General features: G+C 33.2%; 5 protein-coding genes across 12 annotated transcripts in view; 2 read left to right on the forward strand and 3 right to left on the reverse strand.

Moving 5' to 3' along the window:
* The window catches only part of LOC128896133 (monocarboxylate transporter 13-like), a 16,666-nt gene extending 8,924 nt beyond the window's left edge, over positions 1–7,742 (forward strand). For 3 of the 5 annotated variants that reach the window (XM_054159359.1, XM_054159364.1, XM_054159371.1), the window contains exons 2-5: positions 947–1,199; positions 1,545–1,671; positions 1,989–2,168; positions 2,531–7,742. In XM_054159359.1, the coding sequence (XP_054015334.1) occupies positions 986–1,199; positions 1,545–1,671; positions 1,989–2,168; positions 2,531–3,866 (1,857 nt within the window). In that variant the 5' untranslated portion in view covers positions 947–985 and the 3' untranslated portion in view covers positions 3,867–7,742. The other 2 variants (XM_054159372.1, XM_054159370.1) reach the window with 2 other exon arrangements.
* A 144-nt stretch (positions 7,743–7,886) lies between these two features.
* LOC128896209 (regulator of G-protein signaling 7) lies at positions 7,887–15,701 on the reverse strand. 4 transcript variants are annotated; one of them, XM_054159418.1, is made up of 14 exons: positions 15,024–15,701; positions 14,880–14,940; positions 14,436–14,553; positions 12,379–12,604; positions 12,157–12,253; positions 11,939–11,989; positions 11,700–11,855; positions 11,387–11,610; positions 11,089–11,315; positions 10,829–10,942; positions 10,632–10,757; positions 10,362–10,548; positions 10,081–10,173; positions 7,887–8,260 (listed from the first exon to the last, which is right to left on the reverse strand). In XM_054159418.1, the coding sequence occupies exons 4-14, from the start codon at positions 12,595–12,597 to the stop codon at positions 8,198–8,200; spliced, it is 1,557 nt and encodes a 518-aa protein (XP_054015393.1). In that variant the 5' UTR covers positions 12,598–12,604; positions 14,436–14,553; positions 14,880–14,940; positions 15,024–15,701; the 3' UTR covers positions 7,887–8,197. The 4 variants fall into 4 exon arrangements, with proteins under 4 accessions (XP_054015393.1, XP_054015392.1, XP_054015395.1 ...); XM_054159417.1 differs by lacking the exon at positions 14,436–14,553 and having other exon boundaries at positions 15,029–15,701; XM_054159420.1 differs by lacking the exon at positions 14,436–14,553 and having other exon boundaries at positions 11,387–11,607.
* Positions 15,702–15,840: 139 nt separating this feature from the next.
* Positions 15,841–18,366, reverse strand: LOC128896184 (nucleolar protein 58). Its single transcript, XM_054159394.1, has 4 exons — positions 18,185–18,366; positions 17,988–18,064; positions 16,230–17,725; positions 15,841–16,107 (listed from the first exon to the last, which is right to left on the reverse strand). Exons 1-4 carry the CDS (start codon positions 18,227–18,229, stop codon positions 15,962–15,964), a joined length of 1,764 nt encoding a protein of 587 aa, XP_054015369.1. The 5' UTR covers positions 18,230–18,366; the 3' UTR covers positions 15,841–15,961.
* Positions 18,367–18,529: 163 nt separating this feature from the next.
* LOC128895917 (uncharacterized) overlaps positions 18,530–24,973 on the forward strand; it is an 18,096-nt gene continuing 11,652 nt past the window's right edge. The window contains exon 1 of the mRNA XM_054158943.1: positions 18,530–18,746. The gene's annotated coding sequence lies outside the window, so the exon portion shown is untranslated. The remainder of the gene's footprint in view (positions 18,747–24,973) is intronic.
* LOC128896243 (myosin regulatory light chain 2) overlaps positions 20,123–24,973 on the reverse strand; it is a 6,026-nt gene continuing 1,175 nt past the window's right edge. The window contains exons 2-5 of the mRNA XM_054159471.1: positions 22,458–22,688; positions 21,744–21,927; positions 21,051–21,123; positions 20,123–20,606 (exon numbers count right to left, since the gene is read on the reverse strand). Coding sequence (XP_054015446.1) covers positions 20,453–20,606; positions 21,051–21,123; positions 21,744–21,927; positions 22,458–22,688 — 642 coding nt within the window. The 3' untranslated portion in view covers positions 20,123–20,452. The remainder of the gene's footprint in view (positions 20,607–21,050; positions 21,124–21,743; positions 21,928–22,457; positions 22,689–24,973) is intronic.

Raw genomic sequence — 24,973 nt, forward strand, 5'->3', positions numbered from 1 at the left:
TATCAAATCCACAAGTGTCCAGACTAAGCTCCTAGAAATGTGTCAAGTACTTGAATTAACACGTGCCTGTTGCCTCCTCCATACCACCCGATAATATAGTACATTTGTCATAATTCAGTGCTCTGTGAGCTTAGTTTGGACTTCCCTGGTACAAGACCTATCAAATCCACAAGTGTCCAGACTAAGCTCCTAGAAATGTGTCAAGCACTTGAATTAACACGTACCTGTTGCCTCCACCATATCGCTAGGTAGTATAATAAATTCGTCATAATTCAGTGTCGCATCAATTATAAAAGCTAGAAAAAGCAAACGTCTGACGCAGAGCACAATAATTTCAAACGGAATAATACGTGCTTCAAATCAGGCATCCTGTACATGTTTTTGCTATTTCCAGCGTCCTGTAATTAGCTTTCTCAGTTACAGGGAACTGAACATAATATTCTAGACACATCAATCATAGTTTCAATTACTTTTTTCCTCTTTGTAGTCAACTAATGATTTATTCATAAGATAAGATTTTCCTCGATACGCCGTGCACGTTGGTGCGTTTCGTGCCAGAACTCTTATTCTTAGTTAGACTTGGTAAGGCTCGAGCAGTAATCATGCTTCGCTTTTGTTCGAACATTCTTCTATTTCAAGTTTGAAATCAAATACTTGGGAAGTAGATCGTAATAATGATCATCTAGAGAGAATGATTTTAAACGAGAAACGGACCATCGGCATTTGTGTTTAAGACTTGTTTAGAAGATTACCCAGGGCCTAATTAAAAATGCAAGGCAAACCAAAAATATAATAAGCTAAATTTGTCATGATACCAGTGAATCACGCAGACATAATTTAACGTATATTTTTTTTTTATATAACAATGGTTTAGATGTAACTCTTTCCTTTGATTACATTATTTTTGAAAGTTGTTTTTACATTTTTCTTATTGCAATGTTTTCAGATTTACTTTGCCAAGTGTTCCTCGTCGCACTCAGACAACATGAGGGTAAAAGCTGAAAAAACGAAATTGGTACCGCCGGACGGAGGATGGGGATGGGTCGTCCTCACCTCTGCACTTGTTGTAAACTTTCTTATCCCCGGAACAGTGAAGTCGTTTGGCGTCCTATTTGTTGAATTCCTTCACGTTTTCAAAGCATCCTCCACTGCTGCCTCGTGGATGACAGCTTTATGTTACTTCCTATATAATTCTTTAGGTAAATAATTCAGTCTAAACATAGATCTGTAAGTTCCAAGGATACTATTCAAGCGTATTTGTTTACTTGTTATGTGCGCCTTTCTTAAAGGAGGAAAAGTTTGATCAGTACTTTTAAGTAATTAATAATGTATGTCATCTTACAGTTTCAATGAAAGTTATATTTGTAACAAAAGTACACGTATTAATTATAAAATGAATTCGACTTATACAGTATACTATGCATAATAGAATAACTTAATACTAGTAGATATAGAAGTATTGTAAACAAGTAAAAAGTATTATCATTTAAATTGCAGTCATTCTCTCACAAAGGAAAGAAATTTAACAGAGACTTGTTTCGTAGGCCCTCTATCAGCTATACTGTCCAACAGATACTCCTACAGAACGGTGACCATCATTGGTGGAGCATTTGCAGCTTGTGGGATGATGTCAAGTTACTTTGCCAACTCGGTTTCCTACTTATATGTTAGGTATGACGCTATTAATTTTGGACTTCAGAACTGCTTTTAAAATATCACTACTGTAGAATCTCAATAATTGCATTGGCAAATTTACACAGTATATATCCACTACTTATAGATACTATATGCAGTAATGGGACAGGGATTTTTACATCATTGATAGTACTGTAATGTCTAGTGTAAATGACAGGAACAATGTCTAATGTATGTGGTAGTTTCTTCCAAATGATGTGTTAGGCTTCACTCTCTACATAAAATAGCATTGATTCCTCCAAACAATAACCATGGACATACATAATGAAACAATATTTATTTTGTAAATCCAGTTACGGCTTAATGGTTGGAATCGGAGCTGGCCTAACGTTTCCACCGACGGTGTACATCGTGACTGCGTACTTCCAGAGACTTCGAGGATTCGCCAACGGTCTGTGCATCTCTGGCAGCGCCATTGGGACTATCGTACTACCTCCGTTTTTACAATATCTCCTTGACTGTTTTGGATACAGGTAATTCGACCATACTACACATTTTATAAATTCTAATTTCCCATTAAAAGCCATCTGTAGTATTATACTATATGTAACTCCTTAACAAATCGTTGTGACAAAGGATCTTGAAGTTTACGTTGCTTTAGTTAAGCTAAACTAGGGTCGTAGCTTTGTTTCCAAATTAACGAGGTAGCTGTAAACGCCAGTGGCTATCGAGGTCGAGGCTCGCGTAGACCTCGCTAGAATTCAAGTATCATCAATCTTACCTAGCTAATCCAAGTTCAATGTACGCTGTACTAACAATTATACTTTAACAAATATAAATACTTGTAATCAACACGAATTACAACTTTCCTAAGATAAATATAAATTTCTTTTAGAGGTGCGGTCCTGATAATGGGTGGAATTACGCTAAACACGTTAGTCTGTGGCATGTTGTACCATCCAGTGGAACAACACATGATCGCCGTCCCAGTAGAAGGAGGAATCGATAACAAGGCATTGACTATGGACGAGTCAGACATTAATAAAAAAAAAGAGACAGATAACTCGACAAAGCTCAGTGTAATGTCACAGGATGCCAAAGACACGGAGGACAGCACCAAAACTAAGCAACTGGAGATTCTGTCGGAACTCCTCGAGAACACAGCATCCACTACCGAAAGTAACGACGCCAAGTCGAAGAAGGAAGAAAACTGTGCCGACGAAAACCTCCATATGACGGACGACCCAAAAGTGGATCAATGTATAGAAAACAAGAACGAAGAGACACTCGGGGATGAAAAGGATGAAAAGGATGAAAAGGATGAAAAGGATGAAAAGGAAGAAAAGGAAGAAAAGGAAGAAAAGGAAGAAAAGGAAGATGCAAATGATGAAAATTCCAACAAGAACAAGGGGAACGGTCTACATTATCAGAACGCTATTATACTACAGCGTGGCAGTCATACATCAGAAACTAACGCAACAGCCAATAAGAACAGAAGTTTTGAATTGAATAAACAAAACAAAGATGAAAAAGCCCTTGGAAGCTCTAAGAGTAGTTTGAATGACTTATCATCGGTGAAATCGATGTCTGGAGAGCTGAAGACAAAGCCAAAAGACAAATTACACTTCTTTGACCTGAGCGTACTTAAAGATCCAATCTATTTGGTAATCCTGATCTCAAACTCTACCTCAGCGATTAGCAATACCAACTTTATGATCCTCCTTCCAGCGTATGCTATTTCCCAAGGTTTCGATAGGCACTCGTCGGCTTTACTTTTGTCAGTGGTTTCCGCTCTTGACTTGGTCGGAAGGATCAGCGGCGCTTCGCTATCGGATATCGACTTTGTACCAAAGTATTACTATTTTGTTGGCGGGCTGGGAACTAGCGGATTGGCTTTGGCGCTGCTGCCAATGGCGAAGAGTTACGCGATGCTCTCATTTTTCTGTGCGTTGTTTGGATTGTCCTCTGGTATGTACATTGGTATCACGACAGTGATCCTGGCGGACATGCTGGGCACAGAGAAACTCAGCTCGTCCTACGGAATATCCTTGTTCGTAAACGGAGTCCTCCAACTGGTTGGTCCGCCTGTTTGCGGCGTCATATATGAATCCGTAGGGTCATATAAGCCAATATTTTTATCGTTTGGTATTATACTCATTCTTGGCACCGCGTTATGGGCAGCCGTGCCCTTAATAAAAAGGAACCATAAAAAGGATCTGGAGTCCGTATAACAATATATTGCTACTAGTGTTAATAGAATTCGAGTAGTTTTGACTAGGGGAAGAGAAATAAAAGTGGCAGAACACGTGAAATGTTGGTACTTTTACAAAGTAGTGCAAATATGTGGTGGTAAATTATAAATACAAGTGGTCGATGATAACCACTGTGCCCCAATGGACATTGTGCATCTTATCACGTGAACTAGCTACAGTTTCGCGAAAATTTAAGCGCATTTAAAAACTACAAAGTATTTTAAATTTCTTAACGTGGCATTTATAATTATCTATCGACAATGAGTTTTAGTTTATTTCAATTATTTCGTTTTCCATTGACGTTCTATACATTAGTCCTTTTATCTGAAGGAGTACAATAGCTCGTTACTAGTATTATGTTATCCAAGTACTTACTGTACTTTTTTTTTAAAGCAGATTGCCAGAATATTTAGAAAATGAAATAATTACACTTTTATTATCACACGTAATTATAATATTATAAATAGTAATGTACGTAGTGGGCTCATTTTTTTTACTATTGTGTAATTACGAATGACCGCGTGTCATGCTGAATAAGATAAAGGCAGAGACGATGTAAAGAAAATAATAATACAGACAGCAATGGCCTGTCAGTGAAATGGTCGTTAAGTTAGGTAGATTGCATTAGAGAAAATGGACATTATGTATTTTTATCATTTTAGTATTATTATTACTATGATATCGTCATGTATAGTTTCCCTTTAGCAATCAGCAGTACTACTGAATACGTTGTCATGATACTTCGTGGTAACATTAATCAATATGTACGTACATATTATTAAAGTGACTTTATAAACGATTTTTTGATAGATTTTAAACAAATCCTAAAATATGCCGTCCACATTAAAACACAAGATATATGAAAAATCGTATCAAATTAGTTTTTGTTTGATAATAATGGGCGAATAATTAAGGTTTAGTAATATTAAATGATTCATATTGTTCAACAAACACAATTTTTATTGACGTGTGTAAACGACAAAATAGTTTTTTACTTTCTGTCTTTTAAAAAGGTATTCTAGTGTAAAAGTTTCAAAAGATCGATTTGTACATATTTCCGCTGTCATCAATTCTTACGTTATTTCTTTAAAACAATTTACACAATCATTAAACAAATATGTATTTAAAATATCGGAAATAAAACAGTTTAAAGATCTCTTCCACACTAGGATACATCTTTAACAAATGAAAATTATCGATGTAACCGAGCAAAATTTCTAGAAAACTTATAAAGCAATTTTCTATGCTTATTAATTTTTTTTTTTAATTTTTGTTTTATTTTATAATTCTGCCAAGTACTCGACACAATTACGTACGTGTCTTAAGGTGAAATCCGTCTGCAACATGCCTTTTTTGCATTTAAGAATAAGTAATATAATAGCGTTATTTTAGGATAAGAATAAGATTAAGAGTTTACTCTTTTTTTATAGAGAGCTTTCTAAAACTTCACGACTGTGCCAAAGTATTAATGGGTATAATATAATCAGTTTTCGACAATTTCTTGGTGCTTAAAAATCAACGCTACGTTAATTTCGCTTATTATTACTGTATAGTATGTGCGACTGCATACACGTTAGAAGAGTGTTTTACGGTAATGATTATTAGTTAGTTACATTTTTTTAGTCTTAATATTTGCTCAGTTAATTTTTTTTATGCCTTTATACATCGTGCTTTATATATATATATATATATTTCTTTTTATGTAAATTAGAATTTTACAAATGATCATACAGCGTTTATTCGTTAAGAGCTCGCGGCTCGGGATCGGCGTGAGCTCTTAACGTAAAGGAAACATATTTCTAAGTTATGACGATTTTTTCCTGATGACGAAAACGGGATGAAACGAGTTTCCACCGTGCAGGCTAAACCGATTTCTCAGGGCATAGGCCAAATCGAGCTCTTTGCGTGCAGATCAAATCGAACTTTTAACGAATAAATACTGTACATTTATAATTAGTAGGTCGCCATAAATTAATTATACGATACTTTACGACAGGAGTAACACTTTTCGGTGTTTCAGTGAAAGAAATACCAAATGGTAATCATATTCTATAGTGACATTATGAAAATGTGTGTATTGTAAACTACGACATGAGACGTTCATTACGAAAGTGTTGATAAACAGAAATAAACTCGGTGTATCCTTTTAGTGATCGTAGATACGTAAATTTGTCACGCGTTACAAGAAAATATATAATCGTTGTTTAACGAGAAATATGTTTTCGATGATCAGAAATGGATTTTCGTAAGTAACGAATTTCAAAAGTATGGACAACCAGCAATGTTTCCTCTAACGCAGGGAGACAAGTAACTTGTGGAATCTGAGTGCTAGTTGAATTCTATTGAACAATCAGGGGATATACATGCAAGGACGTAAATGCTCTCAAAAATATATGAAATATAATTTTATTGAAATTGTATAATGTTTGTACTATACATGAAAAAAAATGGTAAGAAATATTAATGACATATAATTTCAAAAATTAAATAAAATAACTTTCATTTGACAATAAGTAGATGCTAAATCAGATGGTCAATTATGTAAATTGCACGAGTGTCTAGCTTATGTAAACGGAACATCGTTTCAAATTTCAGGTTAATAACAAATTAAAACAGTATGCTCTATTTTAGAATCAATATTTCATTTAAATGTTTACTGTTAAATTGATTTTAACATGTACGTTTTTATTTATCATTATCATTTTTTTTTTTCAAATGAACTTTCGCCACTTTCATAATGAACGGCTCACAGAAAGGGTAGCATAATCGATGGAAGAAATATAATAGTAAACAAAGCGACGCGTGAAAGTTGTAAGTAAAAAATGCTAAGAAACAAAGAACGCCGAATCAAAGAGTACCTTTTCTTTTTTTTTCATGACATAATCAGTATCAATTACTGTATTAAGTAGATGAAATAAGACTGTCATATATCATACTACTCGACTATATTCGCAATGTAGCTTCCACCGAATACACATGTACTTTTAAGTCCGGTAGTACGATACAATACCTCATAAGTAATTAATTAATAAGATTATACAATTTTATTTCATATTCTGTAGTATTATCGGCATGATGAACATACATGTTTTGGAATATCCAAAATAAAGTTTTCAGTCGTCTTTGTTAATAAATCGAAAGCTAGAAAGTAGTGAATTTTCATAAATACTATATGGTTATCAGATAACGAAATTTTTCTATGTAGCTAGCAAGGATCTGAAGTTGAAACGTTGTAATAAAGACGATTAAAAACTGGGTTCTACTTCATAAGTAACATAAGCAAACTTTAAATATATAACATATATCGTTATCATTCATAATTACGTTTTGAATTGTTTTCGTGTTCATGCCCTTTATCTCTAAAAATGACATTACGAAAAGTCATAGAAAAGTTTTTACTTTTACAAAATTGGAAAAACGATATTTCATAAACCCTCAAAATGGTGACTGCAATTCAGCATTATACAGGGTGGACCTCTACTCTACCTAAATACTTCCACTCTACATTTTTAAATACAAAATTTCCAACAACTTTCGTCTAAACAATTTTACAGTATCTGTTATCAACGTGGGTTACTGTGCAATATAGATACGCATTTTGTACTGTGTCGGGTCGGCAAATTTCTCGACTAAAATTATGCTGGGGAAAATATTGTTAAAAATAAATTTTTTTGGTTTTTTTACTCTACGGTGTTACAGAATATTAAAAACTATTAAATTTTGTATTTAAAATGTTTCAAATATCTCTTATGGTTTCGGAGATATTACCAAAAGAATAAATAATCAGAATTATTTCGAAGTGGTGTTTCCACCCTTAAAACCGTTTTTGGGCCAAATGGAAAACGGCATTGTAATTAAATCCGTATCTACTTTATTTCGACTTTACTCAGTCAATTACTTATATCATTTAGTTACATCGATTTTACAAAGACTATGTGCTGCTTTATGGAGTTTTCGATGGGAGGTATTCCTAGTATGTACAAAAGCATCACACTGATACGTGATTTAAAGTATGTATTTTCCATAATTATGATACACAGAGTATAACAAATTATTTATAAACGGAAGATGATTTTACTTTCATTCGATATTTTGAAATTGCACAAAATAAAGAACTAGAGACAAACACATTAAGAAACACGGTCGAATTTATACGTAAACAGTATTCGCATACTTACTTCTGCGAAAGTGAATAAATCTTGCAGTAATAAAATTAATAGTGTTCCTCTTCGAATCGCTGCGAGAACGGAAATACGATTCGAGATTTGGAATGATTTCCGTAATCGAAAAATGTATATAGTATTGATTTACTAGGTGGCCGTATCCCTTCGACCGCTGAATGACACGATAGAACGAATACCTTTTACCGAAGTCTGAAATAATCCAACAAAAGAAACAATTTAATCGATAAGTAAACTAACTGAAAATTTCTAATTACTTCCAGCGATAATTGATAAATCTCATGAAACGTAATGATGATGATTTACGATGTTGATGACCATGACGATGACGATGAAAACGTCTACTCCCTGACTACGCCAGTGCAATAATTGCTTTGTTATTTACTGCCTTGTCATACTGCTGACAGAAAATTTATCTTCCAATCACCGTTGCAAGTACGGTTAATTGTATTAGAGTAATTATTCAAATTGTTACCACGTTGCTGGCATAGCAGATTATAAATTTTATTGTTTATTTTCGATTCGTTTTTGCATGAAAAGCCACCACCTTCCGATTGTACTATAATCACTGTGAAATCCTGCAGAATTTGGTAACAGTAAAAAATGTATTTCACAACTGTTTAGTTATTTCATGATGTCGTTTAAATTTAAAATAAGTTTAAAAATTAAAAGGGACGATTACGTCACAATACTAGAGGGCTTGTCTTTGTGGTCTCAAATACTGTCCTTGTGATGGAATGGAAATAATGGAAGCTAAGAATACTGAGGATGACTACTGGGTGAAAAAGAGGGGGATATTCCAGATCGGGGAATCCTATACACGTTTCGACCCTATCTAAAGAATTGAGGAAATTTTCTGAAGATTTCTATCACAAAGGAAAGTAGTACTGGATATACAGCCTGCAGCGGACCTCGCCTCTGGCTATTAATAGTTTTTTTTTTTGGGGGGGGGGGGGGGCACTGCAAGTTATCGTTGATGTTTTTAAGTCAAACACCCCTATCAAACACGTGGAAGAACACCATGGGGGTTTTAGTGGGTAGGTCTTGCATCGCCGTATAAACGGTGCAGAGAATCTCACATAATGTCTTTCGAAGATTTTCTCGAAGAAAGAAAAGGATCCCTTTCGAGCTTGATTACATTCCGGGACGGAATGGCATTAATGACTAATAAGAGTACCGCTGATGCGTTTAACACTCTATCCTGAGAAAATGTAAGAGAGGGACTCGAGTATCATCGAGTGCCCCTTTATTTGATGGCGGGAGGGGCTATGATTCTTTAAGTGGTCGTATAAAGTGTCGGAACTATGTTCTAGTATCCCAGATCAATTCTGAAGGAATCATAGTCAAGTAAGTGGTCAACCTCCTCGTGGTTCCCGCCGTGAGTACCCTTGGAAACTTGATTCCTTGGGGAAACAAAGAGCCACCTCTGCGTATTATTTAGGTACATGGCTTAATTTCTTGACATTTGTCGCCATCCCTCTTCTCATGTGTACGCCTTTCTTATGAAAATTAGTTTCTCTAATTCTGTCCGAGTAATACTCGACATGATGCGCCAAAAAGTAATGTGACGCAATCGTCTAGGTCAATTTTTATCTATATAAAAATTTTTGAATTGTACTTGTATTCCTTCAAACACTTTTTTATAAAGGTTTGTTTGTTTTGGTTCTATATCTCCTTTTTTAATTTCGAATTCCAAGCCCTAAGTCATAATGTAAGAACATGTAGTTACATGAGTAATGCTATGATAATGATGATAATGGCGATGACAATGATAATCATGATAATGATAACATGGTTTTGTAATTCCACCTGCTTGTGCACCAATAAATGTGTGTATAGTGCATAAATTAATGTTTATAGATCAAAGTATAATAATAGATCAAAATAACTAGTAAGATAATAAATATGATCATTGTGAACGTAATTATAGTTTTGCAATTGAAGTATAATAGGTTATAATGCTATCGCTTCATAGTACAGGTATACTATTTCATAGTAAATGGTATATTGACCTTTTTTTTCGAGCCATTGAGAAAGTCCTTATACATTTCTGAACGTAGATACCTCGAGTAACTATCGCTTTTCATCAGATGATATACGTGTGCCTAAAATTTAACAATAGCACGGAACAATTTTGTATTATTCACTTCTCATTGTTATTATTTCTTAGCCTTCTATATTATCATTAGCACATTAAATTTGTCTACTCTAATCATATAAATATTTCTATTTAACTTGAATATCTTTATATCGGTCTTTTTAATTTTAACAGAAAGTTGTTTGGAACTTATACCGCTGCTACGTCGAAACACCATCGATCAGCTTTCTGCAAATTCTTCTTCGTTACTTCAAAAGAATGAGAATCGACATTAATTGGACAACTAGCATCCGGGCCCAAATACTCGTACCAAATCTCATTTATTTTAGTCTGTATTTCTTTCTGTGGCAAAGTTTTTAATTCTTGAACAGCTTCCCAGAATCTATGCATATCAATGACGACTTCAGGTTCCTAATATATGCTTATAATTATTCTTAGGGTACAGTAAAGTTACAATTTACTTACTTCAGATTTTCACCACTAAACTCTTTATCCAAAAAACGTATAAATTGCTCTCTACCGACAGGATCTTGTAACAATTCTTGAAGGCTGAACGCCCACCTTTTCACTCTCCTTGTTGATATTTCTTTTCTATTCAAGTAAACTTAAATTTATTACCCACTCATTGCGTAAAATACACAAAATAAAAAAGAAATACATACGCTAATTTTTCTTGCTCCCACATTTCGGAGTTATCTGATATCCATGGATTCGTGAATTCAGGTTGTATGAAAAAAGGATCATACTCTACATACTGCTCAAAATATCCAATCAGACTAGAATAGTTGAAATATATTAAAGAATAAGTTATATAATTTTCAACATCTCCCGTTATTCATTAAAAATCTTTGTTTTCAATCATATATGAAATAGTAATATTTAAAATAATATTTAGCTTAATATTTAAATAATGTTTACTTACGCATCCGAAACTTTTGATACTTTAGCGTTCGGTCTATCTAATCTAGCATTTAACATTTCAATCTCTTTACGCAATACTTCCAAGGATGACACCATATTTGACCCTGAATGTGAGGGAATTCTACCACTAGCTACTCCTATTTGTACATTTTTACTTGCCTCTAAACTTGGTTTGTAACTACGGCATGCTTTTTTAATATCCAACTCTGTAGTATTAACACATCCAGGCTAAAACATATTGCAACAATAGTAATTTCCTTATGTGAGAGGTGTAGGTACAACTAGATGAAAATTATTACCATTGGTCTATAAACATCCCAGAAAGCTCTTTCTTGACTATCTAACACTTTCCTTTCTAATTTATCTCTCTTTTTGTCAACTTTACTTTGTGCTTCAGCTTGCATAAAGATAATCTCCCATTTACGTGAAAACATCTTCTGTAACTTGGCCAAATTTTCGGCCTCATAATCTGCTAATTCTAAACGAGTTTTGTTTTGCATTGTTCGTTTGCACAAATAAACTGCTGCAATGTTTTAAACTGAATATAAATTTCTTAAACAAAACATTGGAGCTGTTTCCTTTTAAATACTCTTGTAAAGAATATTTTCATACCATAATCAGTGTTTTCTGGTTCCCAACAATTAGATGGCCAAAAATATGGTGTTTGAAACCTGTAGAAGGTATTATCATTTCTTACAGTAAGGCAGTGGTCATCGATAGGGAAAAAATATCCATGGGATGCCATAAGATGTGCTACATGAAGAGCCTCTACGATGTTGTTATGTGGTTAGTTCGAATTTAGTACTCTTTTTCATACAATATTACTTAGGTTTTTAATATTTTTATTGTACCTTGATCATCTACAGCCATGGTTTTCATCATCCATGACACTAAGTCTGCGCCTGAAATAAGAAAGACTATTGTACGAATTTGTTCATTACTACATTCATTTTGGTAGCTTTAATTGAAAATTTTTAATAAACAATGGTATGGGGCATCTATATCCTATACCCTAGTGAACATGTTAAAAAATGAATCAGTTAAGAATACATTCTCTGTAATATTTTACCTGTAAAGACAGAAGGCGTTTTTGTCATAAAGCTCTTCACTGTTTTTACTGGAACACCTGTTACTTCATCAGACATTTTTTCTACGATAGCTTCCATCTAAAATATATACATGTAAGATGGTACTTAATAAAACAAAAATTAAAGAAATTGTTTATTTAACAATTTCAATGGTTTGTAGATAATCAGAATACAAAGCTATTTTGAATACAAAGTTTAATTACTTTCTGGAATACAAGATAATTGGGTGTATCTTCGGCACACGAGGCAGTGATGTGATATGTGAGACTACTTTGATATTTATCAATTGTTTCCCCATTCTGATTAGTACATTGAATTGTCTGATTATGTCTATTTCTCAATTGATCTGCTGTTCCTCCGATATCACTGCTTTCGCTTGGCTTTTGGCAACATGCCGATTTTTCAGAATTCATAGTTACCATATCCACCCTACAAAAATATTGTCAGGATGCTTTAATATAATTTTTTTTATTCAATGTGTAAAAAATCATAGAATTAATGCTTTATATAAATTTTATTAGCAGGTACTAAAGGTGTTGATAATAAAGAAGCGCGACCTGTAAAAGCCCTAAAACTCCCCTGACCTTTTATGAAAGGCCGAGCATTGCATAGTACATCGTGTATGGGATTCCTGCATTTGTACCCTATGATATGGTAATCCTGCTCTAAGCAGGATCTACTCACTAAAATCCCTACGGTATCTTACCGCGTGCACAAGTGGTATCACTGACAACACCAGCAGCGTATCAAGTATCCCCTATCTCCCCTCTCGACGTCAATCCTAAAATAATACTAGGAAAAAAGTATACTTCATACGGGAAGTTTCAAAAAATTCATCATATTTTTTTTCAGATTTTCAAAAGTATGCTTTCAGCCTAAAATATGTATCACAAGAATCACCTACCTCCCTTTAGATCTTATAGAACACGTTACTTTTTTCAAATACGTTTCTGGTGTTGGGTCATGACAGATTAGGTCTTATGGAATCAAAATAAATTTTTCAAATTGAAGATCATATTTTTAATTATTATACGTTGTTGTTTTTGACCCCACAAGTCGAAAACTTGTTTAAATTGTTATTTGAAATATACTAAAATTTGTTTTTGGAGTCCCAATTATATTCATGAAAAATTGAGATTGTTATTTCAAAAAATGTATTTTATTCCCCCAAGGTCTAGATTGGTATTCGGATCCAAAACTAAATGCATGAACGTAATTCGGACGTCATTTAACGAACATAAATTCGGAATAAAAGTTGTAGGTCGCCAATTGATAAAATCAACTTGAGTTCTGTAGGTATCAAACAAAATTAAATTAGATTTTGCGATGAAAATATAAAACTTAAATATAAAGATTTATTGAAATTCGTTGAGTTGTTTAGACGCAATAATGTTAGCAGACATCCATACATGTATAATGCAATTCTGTTGCAATATTTCTCTGTTACAAAACTTTCCTTCCGTATAGGTTAGAAAGTCAAAATTAAAGTAGATATCTTCAGGAGTTCCATAATTAATAGCTTCTAATATGTTATTTGGTCCAACCTACATATATAGATTTTGCATCTATATCAAGCAAATGCTTTGCCTGTAGTTTATTTTGTTACGTATTGTGTATAAGACATGTGCCTAAGATGCCGATCAATGGTAGTAATATAAAAATGTAATTGTTTCAAATATTTTCTTTAGTTTTACAACTATAAAGGAATACCTTATACAACAATCGTATAATTTTGACAAAGTTATTGTAGATTAAAAGCATTTCTATTACAAGTAAAAACATTAACAAGATAGTAGAGTTATTTTCAATGTAATAAAATATAGAATAATTTAACTCATTTAAATTCTATCTGAAACTAAGAATTATGAATACTTCGCAAAGAGAATAAACTATAACTAACTAACTAATTAACTAACTAAGAATTATGAATCAGTCTCATTTAGCCTGAATAGGTTTAAGATAAATTTAATAAATGTGTCTAGTTCATGATCGAAAGATAAATAAAATTTGAAATGAAATACAAATTTTTCAAAACTTCATAAATTGGTTTAGATTAATTTTAATTGAGTAAGTTTTTTTTAGTTAATAGCATAAAATCGTTTCATGAAATGTTGTCAAGCTTTGTAGCTAATTTTGAGAAAGTTTTATTGTAGTATTTATTTATACAGAATATTTAAAGAACATTTATTGCTTTGAAAATATCAAAATGAGATGTAATTGTTTAGTATAAATAGATTAAAATTTATAAAAGTATACTTACCTTAAAAAGGTTTAATTCTCTACTCATGACATGAATGAAAGGAGATTGTCTCATTCACTTGATCGCACACAGTATCGAAACCATTTCAATAGTTCATTTAAGTAAGATATACAATAATCTACATAATAATAAGGAACTAGTGGATAAAAATTAATATATAAACTGATTGTAAATTTATATTTCAAATTAATACAAATTTATATCAATTACAATAATGGAAAATAAAAGTGTTCAATAATGGCACTTCACTACTTAAATTAATTTAGTCAAAATTAAATTAATCTTAAAATAAAATAAATAATCGCAGAGTACTTAATTAAAATTGTTGTATGTATCCTTTAGAAATTTGGAATCATTACATTTCATGCAAATAAAATCGGTATTCGCTAATTTTGCTAATTGAATACAAAAGAAGAATTGTAAATAGTAATAATAATAATTTACCGTCTCTTGAGATGAAAGTCCACATCACAAAAGCGCCCAAAATCAATCACCCATATCTCCTCTGACAGAAAAATTTGTTACTTCGTACATACAATAATATTATTTGCTGATACTAATTCACAATCGATTAATTTTGAAACTTACTTTACCATATTAAATCGAATCCGAAGCACAAATCTTTAGTTCTCATTGGATGATCAATATTCCAAAATTGCAACGGGTAAACACTCGACATCTATGAATGCTATACTTGGAAACGTTAATCTTGAATGCACTTTTCTAATTCTCTAACTATGAAACGTGTGAATTTCAATCGTTAGTAAACTGACAATGGAGCAATTATCTTCAACAGGTGAAATAAAGAAGCATCTTTGCTGTTTAGATGCAATTCCTCTACTATCCGAAACACGATCAAAACACGACTGCGCGTTCAATTCCGCGCTGCTATTAACCTACATTATTCTTCGACTGCGAGACGCGTATTTCAGCGTATTTATACACCTTCAAATAGTTACTTATTGACGAAAGGCGTATATATACGCTTTCGAAATATTACCGTTTTCAGCAGGAAGGTTTTCGTTGACTAGCGAAAGACGTATATATATATATATGGTGTTTATCTATAATGCTCAACGGACTGCACAAGGAACCTGAAGGATCCTTGCCGCTCTTGCCATTGTCGGGGAAGTTAACTAGTTTGGTAGAGTTTTGAGACAGAGGAACCTTGGCAATCATTTTATTTGTTTAACTTAAAAGTTGCGATGCCAGACAGAGCGTCCGTTATCTTATGGCACCATATTGATTTCATTTTTCTTTTATTACAAGAACTTGTGTAATATATGAAAGTACTGATTCTGGGGAATTATCTGAGAGGGCAATTTATGAAGCAAGGGATGCTGAAGTCCGAATAATTTCGTAGTTTATCGTAATTCTTATGATTAAGGTAAAAGACAACAATGGATTTTGTTTGGTAATTAAATTTTAATATAAAATATACGTTCAAATAAATCAGTTTGTAATCTACAATTAACCATAATTGTAAAAACATTCTGTTATAAGGATATTAATTATAAGTTTGCACATTATTCATTTTGAGACTTCTTTTTTTTCCTTTTCTTTTCAGTACTTTCTTCGCTTGGAAGTACAGTATCTTGGGCTTCTTGAAGGTCATCTGTATCTTTTAATTCTTGTTTATTTTTCTTCTTTTTCTTCTTCTTCTTTGTTGGTTCTGGAACAAAACATTTGAAAAATGTTTTGTGGCAATAATTTACTGTATATTTTAAATTTATATTTAAAGAAAATTTTGAAGAAAAAAGGCACTAGAAAAGAATAAACAATTTATATACTAACCCTCGACTACTTCAGAACTTTCGTCGCATATGTTAGAAACTTCTAGTTTTTCCTCTTTCACGATAGATTCACTAGAAGCTTCTTCTACAGTTTCTGTTTTAACTTTCTTTTTCTTCTTTTTTGATGATGGTGTAACTTCTTCCTCTACCTTCACTTGACTTACTTCTGGTTGTGTCATTGATTCTTCTAAATTTTCAGTGCTTTGTCTTTTCTTCTTTTTTTTAGGTACTTCTTCATCTTGTTTTGTATCAATTTCTTCGATTAATGATTTTTTTTCTTCAGTTTCTGAATGCCATCGTTTCCCACTTGGAAGTGTTGTATCAACAGCTGTAGGATACTGAATAAATTCACTTTTAACTTGATATTTTTCAAATTTTGCTTTTGCTTTGCCGGTTCCGCTTATTCTACGAAAGTTTCCTTCTTCTAGTATTCTTAATCGTGCTTCTAATTTAGCTCTATGTTCAGCACCAAGGTCAAAATTCCCATCTTCTCCTAATGCATCTACTCTAGTTGCTAACGATGCTTTAGCAGCTAGCATTCTAGACATTTTTCCTTTATTCTTAGTTGAAGCTTGCCCAACAAGTTGCGCATGATAAATTAAACCATATTTTGGAGTATCTTTTTTCGTTTTTAATGCTCGAAATAGAGCTTTTTCTGCACCAAGTATTTGTACAGTAGAAGCTGGATGTTTAGCAAGATTAATTAAAGAACCTGCATGTGAAATTAAGCGTGCTCCAACTAAATCTCCAACAAGTACAGTCAAATTTGGTGCCATTGCCATCATTCTGGCTTTAAGATAATCATATAATTGTGCTCTGTACTGTGAGATTTCGATAACTTGATCACATAAATGTTGAATATTTAAAATATCATCTTCAGATATTTCAGTTCCCATAGATATCTCTGCAGCTTCTTTCACTTTTTCTTCTACATCTTCTGGTAATATATCAGATAAATCTGAGTTTGCAGTATTTTCTCTAGTTCCAATAACTTTCACTGTTTTCACAAATGCTATGTTGTCAGTAATAATCTTTCCAAGTTCTGGAAAATGCCAGCCATACCACTCGCGACAACGCATAACGTAGTTATTTAATTCTTTGTCTAAGTCATCTAATAGACAAACTGCTTGTATAATCATAGTATCAATTTTATCAGGTGAAAATTTAAGCTTGTATCTAGATAGACTGTGTGCTAAACCCAATGCCATTGCTGTCATTTCTTTCTTTGGAAGTCCAACCAGCAAACTGTCTATTTGACTTCGTATGCATCTCATTAATTCTTGTATAGCAGTATTGCTAACACAAGGCAAACTGAGTTTATCTTTAATGGCATTACCCAATTTAGCATCAGCAACAGCTAATTGTTCTTGTAGTTCTGCACAATATTTTTTCAGGATCTTCTTCAATGATTTACTAAGTTTACCTTCTACTGCAGCTGTTGTAGCTGCTAAAGCTTCTGTAGTATCAGCAAACTTTTCAAAATGCTTTAATTTTACTCTGTAAAATAAAAGACAAGTTAAATAATTATGCATTTATAATTGAATAGTTAAATGTTTATGCGATATCAAAATATATGTCTCAAGGCTGGAATTGAACATATAGACAAGCGAGAGCACTCAAAGGGTTAGAGGAAATATTTATTTATGTAATTAATTGTAATTGTTCATATAAAAATTTTTCTAAATAATTAGTTTTTATAACCATTTTATAAAAGCGTCTTATTTTATTCAAGTAGAATGATTTTGAAACATTAACTTACATTTTACTAGCTGCTTCAGGTGACTCAAAATCATGGAAAAGGTCATCCACTTTGGATAACTTATTCTCATCGAGTAACTACGAACAAAAATTATTAACATAATACGCTGTTTATATTAAAATAAAAAATTTTAAATGTGAACACGTGCAACATTCTTAAGGTTATGTACAATGTTAACTTCTTAAAAAGTAATTTACCTTGAAAATAGCATATCCAGCCGGAGTTTCAAATAGTACTAACATTTTGACTTGCTTTTAAAAAATATTGTATTAAAAGTTAATTGATGATTATAGCATTTTTCATGCAAAAATACTTATAGCATTTCCATGCAATCCTCCCACTCAGGCACAGAATACAGCTACAGCGTATGCTTATAGAGGCGAAACTTTGCCATAGTTTTTATTCTTGACGTTAGGTTGCGCCATCATAAAATGTCGTATAGGGGTAACCGTTAACACATACATATGTAAACTCACATTTATATTGCTACTCTTTTTGTTTATCGTTGGGAAACGGTTCTCTAGGAAACCGTTGTCAACAGTTTTCAAGTCTTTGTACGTTACCTCTGCTCGTTCAAGTGCAGTGACTGTATATTTTAGTTTTTCTGTCATAAAAAACTCTCCTTGCAATCTTAGCGTTACGCCATACGCCATTTCAGATGCAGTAGCTCCGATTCTACACCACATGTTAGTCCTAATAAAACAGGTGGTTCTAATGAACCATTGGCGGCATCAACATCACGCAATTTGAATTTCACGCGTAAGTGGTGTTTGCAAGAGTCGGAGTGACAGTGGATAGATCAATGCGCCTAGATGCTAAAAATTTGATATATTAATAATCATGAAGGTGTTAACTCAATGCTGGAAGACTGGTGGATTAGTTGCCCTAATTGAAGGTTCCTTCGTCCCTATGATAGGTTAAAAAGCAAAAACTATGATAGGTTAAACTTTGGTTCAGGGGGCCATATTTTTTTGTTAAAATTTATCAATACTCGTATCTTTTAAACTATTGGTTTCCTAAACTTTTAACTTGCATTTTCGGATTTTTCAGGTCAAAAACTACAAGATTTGGTAAGTTTTAACTAAAAAAAAATGGGCCCCTGAGCCAAAGTTCAGCCCTATGATAAATTAGAGGTTATCCTTCAAGAGATATATTCAATCATGTAAGCCCAAGACTGTACTAGGGTGGGTGTCATAGAATAACTTCACTGTAGGCACCAAACACTGTCACTTGGCGCTATAGGAACTTGTTGATATTCCAGAGTCCAATGTGTTAAAAATAGTGGTATCATGAAGTTTGTGTGCAAAGTCACACGAGTTACTATAAATTCCCAAACAAATTAACAACGTAGTCATAGGTTAACTATAACAGTTCTTGAACCAAATGTGTCTATATTGGTTCCATTTGCAACATACAACTTAAACTATGTTGGGGCAGATGTTCTTTTTACCATGTCTGTGGGCAATACAGATATATCCATTCCCGTGTTAATCAAATATTTAATACTGTTTATGCATGTTATTATTATTATTTTACTGAAAAACAAAAAGAGTTTATTCCAAGATTGCAAGAGTATGCGAAGCTGTTATACTTCACGTGCAATAAACAAAATAGATAAATTAGTAAAGTGTTCAAGTCTTTTCGTTCTATATAAGCTTTGACAAAGTTTATGAATATAATAAAATGTTATAATTAGCTGTTGATATACAGGTGTATTGAAACTGTAGTTGTAAGTTTCTACATTGCCTATATTTTCTGCAAGATGCTTGTTACTGTTGAAGTTTAATGGTTCTTAAATTTATCGATAAGTTCATGCGATGGAGAAGTTATCATTTCAGTCAGATACCTCTTGTTTAGATAATAAGCATACCACTCCAGTAGATATAGTTTAGCATTGATCAATTTCAAAAAAAGAGTTCAAATATATTTCAGGAATCATAAGTTTCGAACAATATGTTTGCACAACAGAGATTAGTAACTTGAGTTTGTAGAGGATATAGGCAGGATTTAGGATGCCTCTTAAACAGAATCGTTGTGTGTATAGAGATACAATGAGAAACAGAGATAGAGGATGTTGTATTAGGATGCTGGTAACTCTATCACCAACCTTGTTCATGATAAGTCAATATTAACTGTTATTGTAAGTTTTAAAGTACTTTTATTATATGAACAATAATATAGAGATTTGAAGCCTCGTTTATCGTCAGATGCGCTGTTTTTACATCCAAGAGAATATTTTGTATTTACTTGGCGATTATTAACGTACTTTTATTATTGAAAACAGTTCCCTCAGAAAAAAGACTTTAACCAGTGAAGAACAAACAATAGGGAATGATTATGATTGCTTTATCGCCGTTTTTTCGTCCTTTGGAAGCAAACCAAACGAGCCTGACACTAATACGAGACTTTGTTTTCAATGAACAGAGGTTTAACAGAAATTTCTTCTGGTTGAACATCACTTAAAGTTATTCCTCATCCTCGTCGCCCGTACCAGTCAGCATCGCGATAAGGCTTTGTGTGTCGATGAAACCTTTGTCGTCAATGTACATATTGTCGTATGCATCGTCGACTTCTTTCGCAGTAAATTTGTCACCGTACGTCATTAAAGCGTGCCTCAATCTATGAAAAGAATGGTAATTTTTATATTACTAAAATATCAAATATTCAATTCGAAACATTTTACGTTATAAACCGTAAATGTATCAGACAGTGTTATCACCAGCATATCAGACTTAAATCGTACATGTAACGTCATCATAAGTATCGAATGCATATTAAGCAAAAAATTTGATTTGGTGTATGATAAAGTAAATCCCATGTCCGTGGTGCGGCCTAATAAATCTAATTGGTATAATATCTCGGAAACCGTAAGGCTTAGGAAAAAAAGCTTAAACGCCAAGATTGTGCATTTTCAAGTAATTCACAATTTTGGTACGAACATTTTTTACTTACGCCTGATAGTTTCCGAGATATTGGACCAAATAGTTTTGTTTGGCCGCGCCGCGTATAATATAGTATTTGGTAGGAATCAGCGCTGCAATAGCAATAGCATTTGTTGCTCACCTTTCACCATCAATTTTACCGTCCACATCGAAGGTGCTAAAGGCAGCAATAACGGTTTCATCGTCATCAGTGCCTGAAATGATAAATATGAATTACGACTATTATAATATATTACAAAGTGTTATCTACAATTATTCAAATCGATAGCCTTTCTTTAATTAGTATTGAAACCAAATTGAAGCTCCTATTGAAATTTATGTGTTTCAATTACAGAGTACAAGTGAAAATTGAATATAAATTTCAACATTTTAAATTGAATTTAATCTTGCAATTTAAGATTGTGAATTATATTTATTTACGGAACTAGTGGCTATTTCAGGGGTGGCCAACCTTTAGACGAGTTTTTTTCATGCGCCATACAATTTAAGCACCTTTTCTATCTTCTTACGTTCACGGTTTGGGGGAAAATAAGGATAGAAGTAGGATCTTCATTGCTTAGGGGTGGAAAAGGAATAGCTCAATCATGCAACTAAATTAATTAATTTACGCCAGTCCAAAAGACACATGGTCATTGGATCATCAATCTACAATACTGTTGTAGACCTCGCTGATTGTGCCAAAATTGTAAACTGTTACAAAAAATACTTCAAAAGAATAAGTAAATGCAAGAATGCGATACGCCACTTGTAATCTATCCAATGCGCCACTGGTTGCCCACCCCTGGGCCATTTCATGAAAAACTTTAATAATTACCTGATCCTGACATGCGAGTTGCGAACAGATTCAGCAATTGTGTGAAATTGATCGGCACAGGTACTTCGTTTAGCATGTCATCTAATTCTTTGTCAGTGACAAGACGACCAACGGAATCGAAAGTCGCGCGCAGGTCGTTCTTTCCGATTACACCATCCTTGTCTGCATCCATAAGTTGGAATGCCTAGAAAATAGATCCAACGAAAATAAACTATTGTTCGCTGTTGTATTCACGACTCAAACTATTAACTATATATTCCAAGTTGATTAACGGAAGGCTCGAATTTAGATTAAACTTTATAGACTTGTAGAATGACCAAAAATAATACATATTTTTTGTAGTCGCGGTAACTCAAGTTCAAGGGTCGAAAGCACCCTTCAAATTATGACCCTTAAGTTGTAATTTAGAAACGATTAGATAGAAGAAAAATTCGTTAACAAAAATTGGATAGTTTTTTATGTACTACAAGATCCGTTGAAACTTTTTTCTTCTATATCTAATCGTTTCCAAGTTGGCAACTTGAGAGACAAAATTTGAAGGGTATACTTGAGCTACCGCGATAAAAAAAAAATACGGCTGTTCTATAAGCCTGGAAAATTTCATTTAAATCGGAATTGGAGCATTCCGTGGCCATTTTTGTTATAGTTATATTTGTTATACGTACTTCGAAAACAATTGCTTATAAGTGGTTAGCGTTTTATTTTTTCGCATACCTCCTTGAATTCGGCAACCTGTTTCTGTGTGAACATAGAAAACACACTGGATCCAGTGCGTTTTGCTTTGCGGCTGCCACGACTGCTGGCTCTGGTCGAGCCAGATTCCTTAGGTGTACCAGTAGGAGTTGGTGGCTTTTCCTCCGCTGGGGGTGCTGGTTCAGGTTCAGGGGCAGGAGCTGGCGCCGCCTCCTCCTTCTTTTTAGTCTTTTTCTTCTTTTCCTTATCCGCCTGAAATTAATTGCCGATAAATAAACATGATTTATGATAAAATTAATAGAATACAAAGGAGTGCATTCACTCGAAAATCGATTACTGTCACAGATAGTAATACGCCAGATCAGAGTTTTACAATTTTAACTTTCATGTTTTTTTTTTTGTTTTTTTAAAAGCAAAAATTCCTATTGTAGAGAGAAAGAAAGAGTTGTGGAAGGAATCGCGAGTCGTGTTGGCGATTACGAGCCCTTTAGATGAGGAAGACGAACAGGAGAGATTTATAAGTACTGTGCAATATTCCTTACTCCTTAGAAGGATTTTATAAGGAATTATTTAATTTATTGAAAATTACTAGCAGATAGATACAAATTTTTGTTTTAAGTATTTGTCAAAATTGATCATAGTCAATATATTAAAGACTAGAAGTAGAGTCGTTGACGTTCACAGGGCTCTCTTAATGCTCACGCAAGAGGACAGTTTTTAGTGGGTAGGTCTTGCACTTAGGGGAATTCCACATTGCTTTTAAAAGATCTCCTGCACAAAAAATATTTAGTATGTCAAATCGGTATTTGAAAAAAATGAGGCTTTTTGAAGAGTGACACTCATGACAAATTACACTCCCTATAACTCAACATTCTTTTAATTATATAAAATTTCTTTCTACGTTCATCTCCTTTAACCGTTGCTTTCGTACAGTCACTAAACTCTCTACCTAATCGTAGTCGAACACCTTAGCAAATAGGCAGTGATCATTTTTTATTAAATTGCTGCACCGCTTTGAAGTTCAGTTAGTGAGGATCAGATTGTGAGCTAGATAAAATTGAATTGCTATTTACTTAATGAGATTCCACTTAAACAGGATTCTCTATCCTGAACATAATAACCATAATCCTTTTCCGTTTAAATCTTCGCTGACCGCACTTCAAAGAGGTGCAGCGATTTGATCCAGGAATGCCGCTGCCTATCTACTCATCTTCCCACCTAAATCGGAGCATCGATAAAAATAACTTTACCCCACTGAATGTCTTTTTTGGTGAAATGTAATCGAGCTCGACGATCTTTTTGTTTTTATTTAGAATGATCTGCTAAGGGAAATTGTTTCATATCGATAGAACGTCAAAGAACTTGGGACGCTAATTGTTGTTTTAACGTATAATGAAGTTTCAGTTTTCATGTGGATTGGAATCTTAAAATAATTTTCAGGAAAACAATGAATATATATTTTTATATCATTTATATATATATTTTTAGAAAACGTGATGATTATACATCAAAGATTGGAAGCAAAACATTCAGATGTTTTATAATTTCAAAAAGATTCAAATTTTTATTTTCCTAAAATATCTAGATTATCTAGATTATCTATATCAAATCAAATTTTGTCCAACCAATTCACCTATTAACGTGGAAGTTAATTTCTTTTTATTTAGAGTTAACAATACGTGTACCAATTGAATGACGTAATACGATAAAATTTCTTTTCAAATTTTACAAAACCCTCCCAGTTTGATTGGCACTAAGAGAACACTGAGTTTAAAAAATTGTATTTTTAAATTTGTTCACAAAAATTTCACACTCGTGTGTACGTATAATTCCTGCATTGAGTTTAATCTCCAGCGAAGCAATAGAAATTTGATTTGATTCGCATATAGAATTTCTACGGTGATAATCGACTAAAATATTTAATGCGTAATGTTCGTGTTACGCATAAATGGAAAATTCTTTGGATAATTAGAACGGAATAAAAGTTTTGCGTGTAATTGAAAATAAATTCCTAATAAATGTAATGTAATTGAAAATAAATTGAAAATAAATTCCTATAAAAAATATAGTAGCTGCGACATTTAAATGATAAAATTCTGACATAAGAGTAATATGTAATGTTTAGCTAACAGTGGGTTAATGTAAGTATAGTCGTGGAAAATTCGGAAGGCGTTACTCACAGGTGCTAAAAATAGGATCTTTCTATCGTCGGTATGATTGAAAAGAAGCCAAGACAAATATAGACCGCTTATACCGTGCCGCCTCTCGAGTTACTATAGTTACGTAATTTACTAATTTTTGTAATATATCCAAGAAACTCGCACATGTTCCTCGAGGCTGTGAAAGATTACACGTCGAGTGAAATTTGAAGCTACGAATGCAATAGCTGCGTTACCTTATCAGGAAAATTACGTTTAATGAATCGATTTACAGAGAACCGATCTTTCCCAAAATACAAAACAAACAGCTATCGTAGAACTTTGTATGTACTTTGAAAACATTTATTTTGACAATTTGCTGTTAGCGAAAATTTGATA

Source organism: Hylaeus anthracinus, unplaced genomic scaffold (genome assembly GCF_026225885.1).
Source record: "Hylaeus anthracinus isolate JK02 unplaced genomic scaffold, UHH_iyHylAnth1.0_haploid 0, whole genome shotgun sequence".
Classification (NCBI taxonomy): domain Eukaryota; kingdom Metazoa; phylum Arthropoda; class Insecta; order Hymenoptera; family Colletidae; genus Hylaeus; species Hylaeus anthracinus.